The 14,377-nt window shown below is 41.1% G+C and overlaps 2 protein-coding genes across 2 annotated transcripts; one reads left to right on the top strand and one right to left on the bottom strand.

Moving 5' to 3' along the window:
• Positions 1–3,909: 3,909 nt before the first annotated feature.
• LOC146669264 (uncharacterized) lies at positions 3,910–5,579 on the bottom strand. The gene has a single exon (XM_085407863.1). The coding sequence runs from the start codon at positions 5,497–5,499 to the stop codon at positions 4,105–4,107; it is 1,395 nt and encodes a 464-aa protein (XP_085263989.1). The 5' UTR covers positions 5,500–5,579; the 3' UTR covers positions 3,910–4,104.
• A 245-nt stretch (positions 5,580–5,824) lies between these two features.
• Positions 5,825–13,526, top strand: cxxc1b (CXXC finger protein 1b). Its single transcript, XM_085405774.1, has 14 exons — positions 5,825–5,963; positions 7,300–7,415; positions 9,648–9,748; positions 9,865–10,001; positions 10,185–10,340; positions 10,502–10,648; positions 10,877–10,984; positions 11,077–11,255; positions 11,370–11,577; positions 11,670–11,780; positions 11,862–11,911; positions 12,000–12,096; positions 12,213–12,365; positions 12,710–13,526. Exons 1-14 carry the CDS (start codon positions 5,961–5,963, stop codon positions 12,854–12,856), a joined length of 1,713 nt encoding a protein of 570 aa, XP_085261900.1. The 5' UTR covers positions 5,825–5,960; the 3' UTR covers positions 12,857–13,526.
• Positions 13,527–14,377: the final 851 nt, after the last annotated feature.

Below are 14,377 nucleotides of genomic sequence, written 5' to 3'. Positions count from 1 at the left end.
GAGGGCATTTTTCAACTTGGACAAATTATCAGTAAAGTTTCAATCTCTGTTATTTTCCCCAAAAAACGTGTTGTCGCAATAATGTTTTCTACTGTAATATGTGCCAACAGATGGCGCAGTTTAAAGTTGGCTGTTACTCTGCCCAGGCTGCTACCATAGAAGAAGAATGTAGACCAATAGTACTTTGACGATGTCCGCTGATCGTTTCCGTGTAAATCTTAGCATTGCTTTAGCCGTCAAGCTAAAGGTTTAGCTTCATACTGCCATATTTGCAGAGTAACAAAATATTTAAACGGTCTCAGATCATGGTGAGTATTTGAAATTTTTTTTTATTTAATGTGAAGCCTGTGATGTGGAAAGGTTAGCAAGCGTAATTTTGCCTATTGTGTTATACACGGGTGCTTACATCCGAGTAGTGTTGATCTTTTCTAAGGTCCATGGGTTTATCCAACGAGCAGCTAAGTCACCGTTATATCTGTAATTTTGTGTGCAACGTCTTAATGCAAAAAAAAAAAAATCAAATCCCAAATCAACGCAACGAAGCAAAGACTAAACAAAAAAAAAACCCACAATGCGTTTTTAAGCTCTCTCTGCGTTCACTGCCTCTGCAAGTGTCAAACTTCCTCGCTTTAGCTGATGCTAACCAACATTAGCGCTTACGGTTCGTATATAAACACAACTGTCAGCCCTTCACTTTTGGTGCCGACAACATTTTGAGCATTTTCTACAGTTTGTGAAATGGTCGCCATTGGCATTACATGCCAGTAGTGTTCGCTAATTGACTTTACCGGGGATTATATTTATTACAACGTTACTGCGTGGAAGTGATCATAGTGTATGCTTATGAACGTGAGTGGTAGGTGTTATTAGTGCGACTTTACCCTTAATTAGTTTTCCCACCGGAAGTAGAGTTGTTTATGCGACGTGATGGCTAGAGCAGTCCCAAACAATCGATCGCGTTTATTAACAGACCAATTCTCTCCAAACTTTTAGGGTAAGCTAGACTCGAGATATGGTTGCAATAATACGAACAAGAGCGCAACAGCATATTGACAATGGCGAGAACTTTAATATTTACATTGTGTTAGTGCACCCATCGCTCCGCATCCTTAACGCTACATTGATGTCGAGAGTCTCTGACACAGCTGTGCTCTGCAGCACAGACACCCTGCTTATCTGTGATTCGGCCAGACTGGTGTTGAACTCCAAAGACATGCGCGGGGTTAGGTTAGTTGGCTGTTGGTGTGAGTGGTTGTCTGAGTCTCTCTAATAACCCTCCAACAGACTGGCGACCTGTCCAGGGTGTACTTTTGCCCTATGACAGCTGGAATACAACCTGAATAAAATAAGTAGGAGAAAATGAATGATGTTTATGAACTGTAGTTAATGTAGTCAGACAATAAGTTACCGAGCAACAGGCCACAAGTCTTGGTGCAGAATCATACTAAGATTTAAAAAATAAAATGTTGGCACTGGTGTTTGAAACAGTATACTGTCAGTAAGACTGGAGCAACTGCACACATCTGGAAACTAATAACTAGAGTAGTTAGTAACATTTTGTTACTGCATCCATTTAGCCAGGTATAATTAGCATGTCTACATACATGTCATTTCTAATGTGGTCCTATGTGGTATGTTGTAGGACAGTGAAGTGTCTGACACTGACCATGTACCAGTGCCTGAGAACACTGGTATGGAGGGGGAGAACGCACCTCTTTACTGTATTTGTCGGAAACCAGACATCAACTGCTTCATGATGTAAGTATATATCAGTTTTATATTTGCAGTATGCGCAGTAGGGGTGGGCGCTAGCTTCAGCAATGTTATCAGAGATTTTTTTTAAAAAATGAAGATCTTCTATTTCGAGAAAACTACCAATAAGGATATATGCACAGATATAGAAAACAATACTGTAACATTTTATTGATGCTTGCAGTTTGGAGGCAGCAGTATTTGCAAGTGTAACTAAATTCCAGGCATTTTCCATCCTTCTTTTCCTATCAGCTTTTTTCTAGTTGTCAGTGTGAACCAAGGTGTCAGCAGCAGCATTATAGTGCAAAAGTAGTGACCCAGCATAGATCAAATGTAAGCACAAAAGTAGCCAAGGTAGTGTTTTTCCTGGAAATTTTAAGTGAAAGGATAAAGTAACTGCTTACCACTTTAGTTTAACAATGATTAATGAAATGTAACCGTGTAACTCATCAGCAGTCTGCACAGTATGGTCACATATTAAAACTGAAGAATATGTTGTACTTGTTGTAGTGTTTCATCATGGGTCCAGTTTTTACCCAGGTGCTTAAAGCCCTTCTTTACCCTCATGTAACACCAACAGTAATTTCCAACCACTATTTCCTGTTCCTGTCAGTCAAACAAACAGACGACAAACATCTTCTATAAACAGGAATAATGTCATTTTATCGGATTAGAAAACATCTAATCTAGCGTTGATATTACACTGCTGTTTAGTGTCTGGCTGATCTCAGTGTCACCAAAATATCTGCCCTACATGTCAAACAATGAGAGAACTTGAAACAGTAACATCACCTAGCAGCTTATTTTAATTAGTGCTAACGTTTTGTTTGCTGGCTAACATTGCTATTATTATAGTCACAGTTAATTGACTTTGAATAGCTTTATTTCAAAAGTAATTTTACAATTTCACAGCCATTTAGCTGTGTTAACTGTACATGCTGTAGGTCATAAGGCGTGCATGGATCATTTTTATAATCAGCCTCTTATCTTTTGTCCACCACAGGCTTTGCCATGATAAATTGGTCAGTTGACAACCAGGAGCCGTACACCTTAACCTCAGAGGCCAGGACATCCAGGGGCAGTGTGAACACGCACTTGCTTAAATGGGACGCAAGACGGACTATAGAGGGCCACCCGCTTGCCAGACAACCAAGTGCTGTCCCTGTCCACGGCCAGTGTGAGAAGGACTCTCACTAAAGTCAACCCACACAAAGCTGCTGGACCAGACAATATACCTGGACGCGTGCTCGGAGCCCGTGCTGACCAGCTGACTGATGTCCTAGCGGGCATCTTTAACATCTCCCTGAGTCAAGCTGTTGTGCCACAGTGCTTTAAAACCACCACCATCATACCTGTCCCCAGACCTTCCCAAAGCCTAATTCCACAATGATTGCCTGAGCCTATTCTTGTTAAATGATGAAAAACTCAAAGGCACGTTTGGGCAGTGGATCTGTGTGAAATCAGCAGCTTGCAAAACGAAATCAAAATGTGTGCAATTGATTCTAAAAATAGAAATCACAATAAAGTTCAACATTTACTAAAACCGCCATTCAGTCATCTGAGAGTCTTTACTCATGAAATTATAACGGTTAGATGAATGTATATGCAGTGATTTACTGATCAATGATAAAAGGGGAGATTTATGCAATAACGAAGACTGTCATGAAAAGTATTTGGCATCTGATCTCCTGTAACCTGCGGAGCTAAGCTGTTTTACCAGCTCTGCTCTCTGATTTTTCTTTTTTCTTTTATGAAAAAACACAAGTTGTCAAAGTTATTTGTTTGCAAATGTATTTCAGAAATATCGACATACTTTTTTTAATCAGCAGAAACTTTATGTCAGTAGTGCAAAAACCTGCACTGATCTGACCTCATTTCTTCCTCATCCTGATTCCTGACCTGGGAAGGGAGAGAAATATTTGTTTTTGTTTGTCTTCTTGTTTTATTTAATTCCTTGTGGGATTTGGATCCAACACGTAAAGTATGCATATTATGCACACACAAACACACATGCAGCTATTACCCATTTCTTGTATTCTTGAATAAAGACATTGATTTGACACATTTAATTAGCGGCCAATTGTTTTTATTGTTCAATTATTAAGAAAAAAGAAAAGGTGGGGGTGGGTGGGATGGAAAGTAAAGGGAGAGAGGAGAGAAAACCCCAACAATGCCCTCTGAGCAAGCACTAGGCGACAGTGGATAGGAAAAACTCCCTTTAAAGGAAGAAACCTATGACAGAACCAGGCTCTAGAGGGGGCAGTCAACTGTCGGGACTGGTTGGGGGGTGATTGTGAAAAGAGGGGAGGGAGATGGGAGAGGTGTTAGTAGTTAAGGGGAGGGGGGGGGGAATTAAGCTGGAGCAGAGGTGGGGGAAGAAGAGGTGACATTGGCAGTAGTGAAAGAAGGAGTGTTCTTCCTCCAGAAGAAGCAGAAGCGTTTTTTCTTTTTCTTCAGCTGCTCTTCCACGAGCACCTTTTTCTCGAGGATGAGGATTTTCAGCTCCTCGATTGTTTCGGTGTTTTGCTTCTGCAGCTTGTTGCATTTTTTCTCCACTTCTTCTATTTCAGCTTGTTTTTCTTCCAACCTTTCTTTCAGCACTTTAGATGTTGCCTCCTGTTTCTCAAACTCCTGGAGAAGAAGTTTTTCTTCTCTCTGCTTACTGACCAGCTGTTCTCTCTCTTGAAGCAGGTCTTGATATTTGTGCAGTGTCTCTTCGAACTTTACCTGCAGCATCCTGTTGTTTCCCTCCATGAGCTGGAGTTGGCACTCCATGTCTCCCTGCTTTCTGTCCAGCTGCTCTTTCTCTTGAAGGATTTCTTTATTTTGTCGCAGAGCTTCATCAAGCTTTCGTTGCAAGCTTTCATTTTGTTGCTTGATGCTCTGCAGATTGGAATCCATTTCTTTTTGTTTGATTTCTTGTTCCCTTTTCTCTTGGAGAAGCTTCTCATTTGCTTGCTCTGTGCGATCAAGCCTTTTTTTGTCTACACTGTACATTAGCTCCATGTCTCGGAGCTTGGAGTGCAGCCCTCTCTTCTTCGTGCTGTCTTGCATCTTCTCTTGGAGGAGTTTTCTATTTTGTCGCAGAGCTTGATCAAGCTTTCCTTGCAAGCTTTCAATGTGTTGCTTGATGCTCTGAAGCTTGGAATGCATTTCTTTCTCTTTTAACTCCTTTTGCCTTTTCTCTTTGAGAAGCTTTTCATTTTCTTGCAGTGTGCGATCAAGCCTTTTTTTGTCTACACTGTACATTAGCTCCATTTCTTGGAGATTGCTGTGCAGCCCTCTCTTCTTCATGCCATCTTGTTTCTTCTCTTGGACAAGTTTTTTATTTTGTTGCAGGGCTTCATCAAGCTTTCCTTGGAGCTCCTGGTTCTTTTTGTCCATGTCATGGAGATCTTGTTGTTTCTCCTCAATAATAGCTTCCTTTTCTTGAAGCTGGTATGACAACTTTTTTAGTTCAGCGCTCTTTCGCTCATTTTCCTCCATCAAGAACTTAATCTTCTCTGTGTTTCTGAGCGCTTCATCCTCCATTTCTTCCAAACGCTTTTCCTCTAGTTCCACTTGGTCACACCAGGGAAGAGAGGAAAGGGAAGAGTCTAGTGGCTCATCCCAGGGAAGAGCGTATGGGTCAACTTCTTGTCCCTTTGGATTTGTTTGAGACATGTTGGGTCTGGATACAGTTACAACTGCAAAGGATCCAAATATTTCAAAAGGCTTTTCTGGCGAACGGTTCAATGCTGCACACATCAAGGCTGCGAGAAACGGACTAAAAGTCGTTGCTCTTCACCCCTATTTATAGGTTTTAAGGGTCAACGGATCAAAGGAAAGAATGGTGGTAAGATTCTACGTGTGTGACGTCATAATTCTGTAAGGCAATGAGGTTGTCACGTGATATTTTTGGAGGAGGGCATTTTTCAACTTGGACAAATTATCAATAAAGTTTCAATCTCTGTTATTTTCCCCAAAAAACGTGTTGTCGCAATAATGTTTTCTACTGTAATATGTGCCAACAGATGGCGCAGTTTAAAGTTGGCTGTTACTCTGCCCAGGCTGCTACCATAGAAGAAGAATGTAGACCAATAGTACTTTGACGATGTCCGCTGATCGTTTCCGTGTAAATCTTAGCATTGCTTTAGCCGTCAAGCTAAAGGTTTAGCTTCATACTGCCATATTTGCAGAGTAACAAAATATTTAAACGGTCTCAGATCATGGTGAGTATTTGAAAAAATGTTTATTTAATGTGAAGCCTGTGATGTGGAAAGGTTAGCAAGCGTAATTTTGCCTATTGTGTTATACACGGGTGCTTACATCCGAGTAATTTTGATCTTTTCTAAGGTCCATGGGTTTATCCAACGAGCAGCTAAGTCACCGTTATATCTGTAATTTTGTGTGCAACGTCTTAATGCAAAAAAAAAAAAAAATCAAATCCCAAATCAACGCAACGAAGCAAAGACTAAACAAAAAAAAACCCCACAATGCGTTTTTAAGCTCTCTCTGCGTTCACTGTCTCTGCAAGTGTCAAACTTCCTCGCTTTAGCTGATGCTAACCAACATTAGCGCTTACGGTTCGTATATAAACACAACTGTCAGCCCTTCACTTTTGGTGCCGACAACATTTTGAGCATTTTCTACAGTTTGTGAAATGGTCGCCATTGGCATTACATGCCAGTAGTGTTCGCTAATTGACTTTACCGGGGATTATATTTATTACAACGTTACTGCGTGGAAGTGATCATAGTGTATGCTTATGAACGTGAGTGGTAGGTGTTATTAGTGCGACTTTACCCTTAATTAGTTTTCCCACCGGAAGTAGAGTTGTTTATGCGACGTGATGGCTAGAGCAGTCCCAAACAATCGATCGCGTTTATTAACAGACCAATTCTCTCCAAACTTTTAGGGTAAGCTAGACTCGAGATATGGTTGCAATAATACGAACAAGAGCGCAACAGCATATTGACAATGGCGAGAACTTTAATATTTACATTGTGTTAGTGCACCCATCGCTCCGCATCCTTAACGCTACATTGATGTCGAGAGTCTCTGACACAGCTGTGCTCTGCAGCACAGACACCCTGCTTATCTGTGATTCGGCCAGACTGGTGTTGAACTCCAAAGACATGCGCGGGGTTAGGTTAGTTGGCTGTTGGTGTGAGTGGTTGTCTGAGTCTCTCTAATAACCCTCCAACAGACTGGCGACCTGTCCAGGGTGTACTTTTGCCCTATGACAGCTGAAATACAACCTGAATAAAATAAGTAGGAGAAAATGAATGATGTTTATGAACTGTAGTTAATGTAGTCAGACAATAAGTTACCGAGCAACAGGCCACAAGTCTTGGTGCAGAATCATACTAAGATTTAAAAAATAAAATGTTGGCACTGGTGTTTGAAACAGTATACTGTCAGTAAGACTGGAGCAACTGCACACATCTGGAAACTAATAACTAGAGTAGTTAAGTAACATTTTGTTACTGCATCCATTTAGCCAGGTATAATTAGCATGTCTACATTCATGTCATTTCTAATGTGGTCCTATGTGGTATGTTGTAGGACAGTGAAGTGTCTGACACTGACCATGTACCAGTGCCTGAGAACACTGGTATGGAGGGGGAGAACGCACCTCTTTACTGTATTTGTCGGAAACCAGACATCAACTGCTTCATGATGTAAGTATATATCAGTTTTATATTTGCAGTACGTGCAGTAGGGGTGGGCGCTAGCTTCAGCAATGTTATCAGAGTTTGTTTTTTTTTAAATGAAGAGCTTCTATTTCGAGAAAACTACCAATAAGGATATATGCACAGATCTAGAAAACAATACTGTAACATTTTATTGATGCTTGCAGTTTGGAGGAAGCAGTATTTGCAAGTGTAACTAAATTCCAGGCATTTTCCATCCTTCTTTTCCTATCAGCTTTTTTCTAGTTGTCAGTGTGAACCAAGGTGTCAGCAGCAGCATTATAGTGCAAAAGTAGTGACCCAGCATAGATCAAATGTAAGCACAAAAGTAGCCAAGGCAGTGTAACTCATCAGCAGTCTGCACAGTATTGTCATATATTAAAAATGAAGAATATTTTTTACTTGTTGTAGTGTTTCATCATGGGTCCAGTTTTTACTAGAGATTGCACGATACCACTTTTTAATGACCGATACCAATATAATAAATTTGGATATCTGCCGATACCGAAATGAATCTGATATAGTGTGTTTTATAATCAATAAAACTCATACTCAAGTTTTAAAAAAGAAAACTAAATCTATTCTGTTATACCTGTATGCAAAAAATCCACTGCACCCATATTTCATAGTTCAGCAATACTGATCATTCTAATAAACTTAAACCTACACCATCCTCCCTATTCTGGTATTTTAAAGAGTACTTAGGTTGTTTAATATTTCCCCTAACTAATAGGGTTGCCAACTCGCAGCAAAAAACAGGGAACCACCCTCCCACCCTCCATCTCATAATGCTTAATCAATGTAATCGACTTTAATTTAATGCATGTGTAAAACAAATGCACAGACGTCAATTATATTTCCACAATAATTAAATAGATTTGACATCTTTCTTCAACAGAATTGCAGACTGCACAGATGGTACTTTCCCAAAGAAAAAAGGACAAGCCTACTAACTATTAGAATAATAGTTTCTAGATACAATAATGTATTTCTATACATTTTACATCAGATGAAAACTTTGGTTGTTCCCCCGTGGGGAAATTCCTCACTCAGTGAAGCAACGGGCTGCTATTGAGCAGTGTGTAGGGACGGTACCATAGCCGTTGAGGGGAATTGAACCCCTGACCTTCCGATCACAGGGCCAACACTTTACCTACTGAGCTATCCCTGCCCCAAAGACCCATGTTTCCGCCCGGTTACGGACCGGGGACCTTTCGACTGTGAGGTGAACATGACAACCACTACACTACGGAAACCCTGAAGTGATGTCAGGGCTGGGATGTTTGCAGGAGTTTGCAACAGAAAAGCCGATCAGCCTATCATTGATCAGTTTTATGATTTCAAGTAACAACAGGAGAGGGAGGAGGAGAGAAGAAGAGGCGGTCGCTCCATATATCGGTTGTGAAGCTTAGCGTGGGAATTCTTTACAAACTTTCAGAAATTAACTTACACACTTGCTTTACTTCTCTGGGATAACTTTCTCGGAGATGAAATGCCGCTTTGGGTGCTCATAGCGGCTCCAAATGCTCAACCAGACCACCGACAGGTCTCGCACACCACAGCCGCTCCTCCGACCTTAGCACTCCTCCGACGTGCTATGGTCAAGAGGTGGGTCACGCCATGTCGCAAGTTTTGTTAGATGCTTTTGTGATATTTAATGGATCGGGTTACATTTTTTATTTCTCTCCGATATCCAATCCAATGATTTAGGTCAGTATCGGACCGATACGTAATATCGGATCGATCCATCTCTAGTTTTTACCCAGATGCTTAAAGCCTTTCTTTTCCCTCATGTAACACCAACGGTAATTTCCAACCACTGTTTCCTGTTCCTGACAGACGGTACAAAACTAGTGAGTGTGCGAGTGAGGCCTGGGGGGAGTCAATTCTTTACATCTGGGCCACACACCACCAGCTGCTAGTATCTCCTCCTCCATAGCCTTGTTGTACGTGATGTGGGTTCTTTTCGCTCTTATGCGGTGAAAACATGTTTGTTGTTCCCACTTTTATTGGAAAAAGTTTTCTTATGTTTTTTGTGTGTGTGTTGCTATCTTGAACATTGTCTTTTTAGATCTAAATTTGTCTTGGTCTCATACATGATATGACATTTTTATGTCACCTCAAAATTTATACCCGTATTGTCATGTTTAATATGGCACAGAAGAAGTATTTCATACATTAAATGCTTGTTCATTAAATGCATTTGTTTCTCGGCGACAGTGGCTGTGACAACTGTAATGAGTGGTTCCATGGCCACTGCATTAACATCACTGAGAAAATAGCGAAGGCAATCCAGGAATGGTACTGCATGAGATGCAGAGGTGATGATAATTTATTTATTTATTTTTTGCTTTTTTAAATAAAATAAAATTCACTCTGGTTCTTTATTTGCCTGGAAATGAACAAGATCCCTCTTCCTTGTATTTGTGATCACCAGAAGAAAACCCCTTGTTGGAAGTAAAATACAGATCAAAGAAAAATCGTGACAAGGAACCCGACTCTGACAGAGGTGAAAGACAGTACAGCACTCCAAGTACTCCAGACTATAGAAGTGAAAGGCGGCGTGGATCCAAAGTAAGTTGTATTATTGTGGTCATTATAAGCAGAGGTGGATTCGCTACATGCATGGCTGGGGTTGGCTGATCTTCCTCATAGTCTTATGTAATTTAGTAAAGTCTGTACATTTTTTGCTTTGGATTTCATTTTTTGTTTTCCAGGATGTCCTGGCTCTTATTGCCTCTTGTTAATTTCCCCCAGGTAAAGCGTTCAGTGAGGATGTGCGGGGAATGTGAGCCTTGCAGGAGGACTGAAGACTGTGCTCAGTGTGATTTCTGCAAGGACATGAAGAAGTTTGGAGGCCCCAACAAAATCAGACAGAAGTGCAGGTTCAGGCAATGTGAAGTGCGAGCCAGGGTAAGTCCCTTTAGCTCCATAATGTGTTAACAGTGCCTCATAGAGTGTAATAGTATAGTAGTTACACATTAACGTGCAAGGGACATCAAAACTAGGGTGTAAATCAAAAGGTTGTTTTTTGTTTGTTTGTTTTTCTAAATTCCTATAAATCTTGTGTTCAGAAAATGCTGCGTGTGAAGGATGAGGAATTCTCTCTGAGAGAAAGGAGGGACAATTCCCACCACAGACGGAGGCGGTACTCTGAGGACTACGACAGCGAGGCAGAACTCTACCAGCAGTACAAGACGGCAGGACTGGACGACAGCATGGTAGGAGAACGATTCACATTACGCTGTTGCATGTTCAATTCAGTTCAACTCCATTGTATTTATATAGTGCCAAATCACAACAATAGTTGCCTGAAGGCGCTTCATACTGTAAGGTAAATATTAAAGAGAAAACTCCAACAGTTAGCCCCATATGAGCGAGCACTTGGCGACAGTGAGAAGAAAAAACTCACTTTTACATGCACTCACTCAATCACTCCTCTTATGCAGGCGTGGGCCAGTGAGGACGAAGACGAGGTGCCCTTCAGTCCTGTCATGCGTAAGAAAGCTATAAAGGTGAAGCATGTCAAGAGACGAGAAAAGAAGTTTGAGAAGAAAGTAAGGCTGGTTTTCTCATAGAAAATGATGATATTTTAAGAGCTGCCGCGTGTTAAAATGGTAACATCTGTTTTTGGAAAAAAAACATTCAGAAGGAGTCACGTCGCCACAAGCAGAAGCAGAAGCACAAAGACCGAAGCAGGCACAGTGAGAGGGGGGATTTGCGAGATAGCGGAGGTCAGCGTCAGTGCCTGGGACCGAACTGTGTGGCGGGAGCAAGACCCAACTCCAAATACTGCTCTGAGGACTGCGGCATGAAGTTGGCCGCCAAGTAAGACTTTCTTTTTGCTTTTGTTTTGTCTCAACTTACTGGAAAAGCGTTTGGAATTTTCTTTGACATCTTTACTTCACTTTTTTAAAGTTTTAAAATCTTTGTTCTTGTCAGCCGGATCTATGAGATCCTCCCTCAGCGTATCCAGCAGTGGCAGCAGAGCCCCTGCATTGCCGAGGAACACGGTAAGAAGCAGCTGGAGCGGATACGCCGGGAACAGCAGAACGCCCGGCTCCGCCTCACCGAGATGGAGCGACGCTTCCACGAACTGGAGGGCATCATCGCCAAAGCGAAGCAGCAGGCGGTTCAGCAGGACGAGGAGGTGAGCGCACGTCTCAGGCATTGATTGTTTATTTGAACCTGGAGATGAAGAACAGAAGGAACACCTAGATTTGGTTTGGTTCCTGTTTGCAGGTAAATGAAGGCGACAGCGAGGACACAGATCTGCAGATCTTCTGCGTGTCTTGCAGTCACCCGATCAATCCAAAAGTGGCACTCAGACATATGGAGAGATGCTATGCAAAGGTGATCATTTCTTTCATTTCTCTTGATACTGCTGCAAGCTCATTCTTTTCCTAAACACTTATTTTTCTGATTATTTAACAGTATGAGAGCCAGACTTCCTTCGGGTCAATGTACCCTACAAGGATAGAAGGGTTAGTGAAGTTCATTGCTGCCTTTAGGTTTTTTGAATGTTTCTGTAGTTGGATGATTTACTAAGATGATGTTTGTTTTTTCTTGCAGCGCAACCAGGCTCTTCTGTGACGTGTACAATCCACAAAGCAAGACATATTGCAAGAGGCTTCAGGTTTTGTGTCCAGAGCATTCTAGAGATCCAAAGGTCAGAAAAACAGCTTTCTTGGTGTAAAAGCAAAGAAGTGGCAGCGGGAAGCCACTAAGCATAAAGTGCAGTCAATGTGGAGACTTTAATCTGTCTTTCTTTTGATCGGTCCACAGGTGCCTGTGGATGAGGTGTGTGGGTGCCCTCTAGTGAAGAATGTGTTTGAGCCGACAGGAGAATATTGCAGAGTCTCCAAAAGAAAGTGCAACAAACATTACAACTGGGAAAAGCTCAGGAGAGCCGAGGTGGACTTGGAGCGCGTCAGGGTGGTGAGTCCAACTTCACGATTGATGCGGTAGTTTGGAAAGCTTGCACAGTTCAAACAAAGTCAAAGAAAGTCATGTGTCAGATCAGGTGAGATGTTGGGCAGCTTTCTGGGGAATGCAGGTAGTGGACCAAAAACGGTCTGGTTACAGCAGATTTGTATCGGCTGAGTAGTAGAAATGGGTGGGGGGTCGCCTTTACATTCACCTGTGCAAATTAAAGGATTTAAAGTAGGCAGAGCAGCTCAATCCCGGGATGAGACGGAAATCTCTTTGTGACTTTGTCATTTTAAATAACTAACACTGGCTCTTCCACACTGGTCTGTTTCTTTTCCTTCCCCCCCACACAGTGGTACAAGCTGGACGAGCTCTTTGAACAGGAACGTAATGTCAGGACTGCTATGACCAACAGAGCTGGTCTCCTCGCTCTGATGTTGCACCAAACTATTCAGCACGACCCGTTGACGACCGATCTCCGTAGCAACAAGGATAGGTAGTCAGCTCTGCTACTGTTGGATCTGTGGATCACTGTATGTTTGGGATGCACCGATTGTGAAATTTATGACTTCTTGTGTTTTTTTTTACATTTGATTCCATAATGTGTTTCAGGGAAACAAAGAAATCTTCACGCTTTCTTTTTCTTTAAATTTTAAACAAAAACATCATCCACCGCAATCAGTAAATGTGTCATTTGCCAGGCAGAACAGCTGGAATTAACATGTTGGTGCACCCGTACTTTACATAACACGAGTTTTGAGAAGTAAGGGGTATAAACATTAACAACCAATTTTATGGAGGCTGATTTTCTAACTAGATAATTATTTTAAAAATGTGTGTATGATAATATATATTTTCCTGATAGTAGTAGATGAAGTACTGCTGATTGAAAACTGCTCTTTTTTTTTTCTTTTCTTTTTATGTTTACCCTGAATAAACACCTGAAACCTGTTGTGTATGAGGTGTGTGTGTAAGAGTTATGTGTTACTTGTTCCTTCATTTCCATACTTTATGAATGTGACTATCAAGGTTTATAAGAATGATATAATTATATTAATGTAGCTTCACTGAGAATGTTTATGTAGTGTGAAGTAACACATACATACATAAATAAATGGATATAATGAGAGGAAAATAAAAGCTGCAGAAAGACTGCATTGGGAACTGAAACTCAGGGTACTGCAATGCAGATCGTGTCCTTTAAGAAGAGTACTCACACTAACGACTCACCTCAGTTTTTTACGTGTGCCAACTTTTTCACACTGGACAAAAACAAGCACCATTTTTGTAATTGTACACATTTTATGTTGTGTATTTCTTTTAAGGAAATACCCTATTTTTTTGTGGTTGTGTGCATAGCACAATTCCTTTTACAAAGTTTTTGCATTTAGGTTTTCCTTCTGAAATCCTACTTCAGGCCAGAAGATGTTGAAATCCAATCCAACTTTATTTCAATTCAATTCAATCTTTATTGGCAGACTTCATGTCCATAAAAACAAAAAACAAGACAAAAAACACCCCCCCCCCCCCCCCAACACAAGGTATAAACCATTAAATATATATATGTATATAAATAAGTATCTAAAACATCAAACACTTTAACCAGTGCTTTCTGAGACTGGGTGAGTAACGGGAACCACTCAGTGTCGGATCTGTAAGTGCTAAAATTATACTGTTACTCGAACCATCCAGTCGTTCTCTAAAATTGAACATTAGCTTTCTTAAAAGTGCTTTAAAAGTCCAAACACCCACAGCTACAAACATCTGGTTGGCACTACCACTTCTAGGTATCCTGCAAAGGATTCTCATCGCATCATTATATGCAACATGCAGCTTCTGCATGCTACATTGTTTGTAGGATAACCACAAGGGGGCAGTATATAGCGGTGTGCAATACGCTTTAAACAAAGCCACTTTAACTGGAAGTGAACAAAAGCTGAATTTGCGTGCAATAGTATTTGCCTGCACATAGAGCTTACACCGTTGTCTGTATATGTCATCATCATCATTCATTTGCTCAG

This window comes from Rhamphochromis longiceps, linkage group LG5 (genome assembly GCF_057381845.1).
Source record: "Rhamphochromis longiceps isolate RC_006_pf linkage group LG5, R_longiceps_female_GT1.1, whole genome shotgun sequence".
Taxonomy (NCBI): Eukaryota; Metazoa; Chordata; class Actinopteri; order Cichliformes; family Cichlidae; genus Rhamphochromis; species Rhamphochromis longiceps.
The sequence above is the reverse complement of the archived record's forward strand: the minus strand, read 5'-3'. Positions and strand labels throughout refer to the sequence as shown.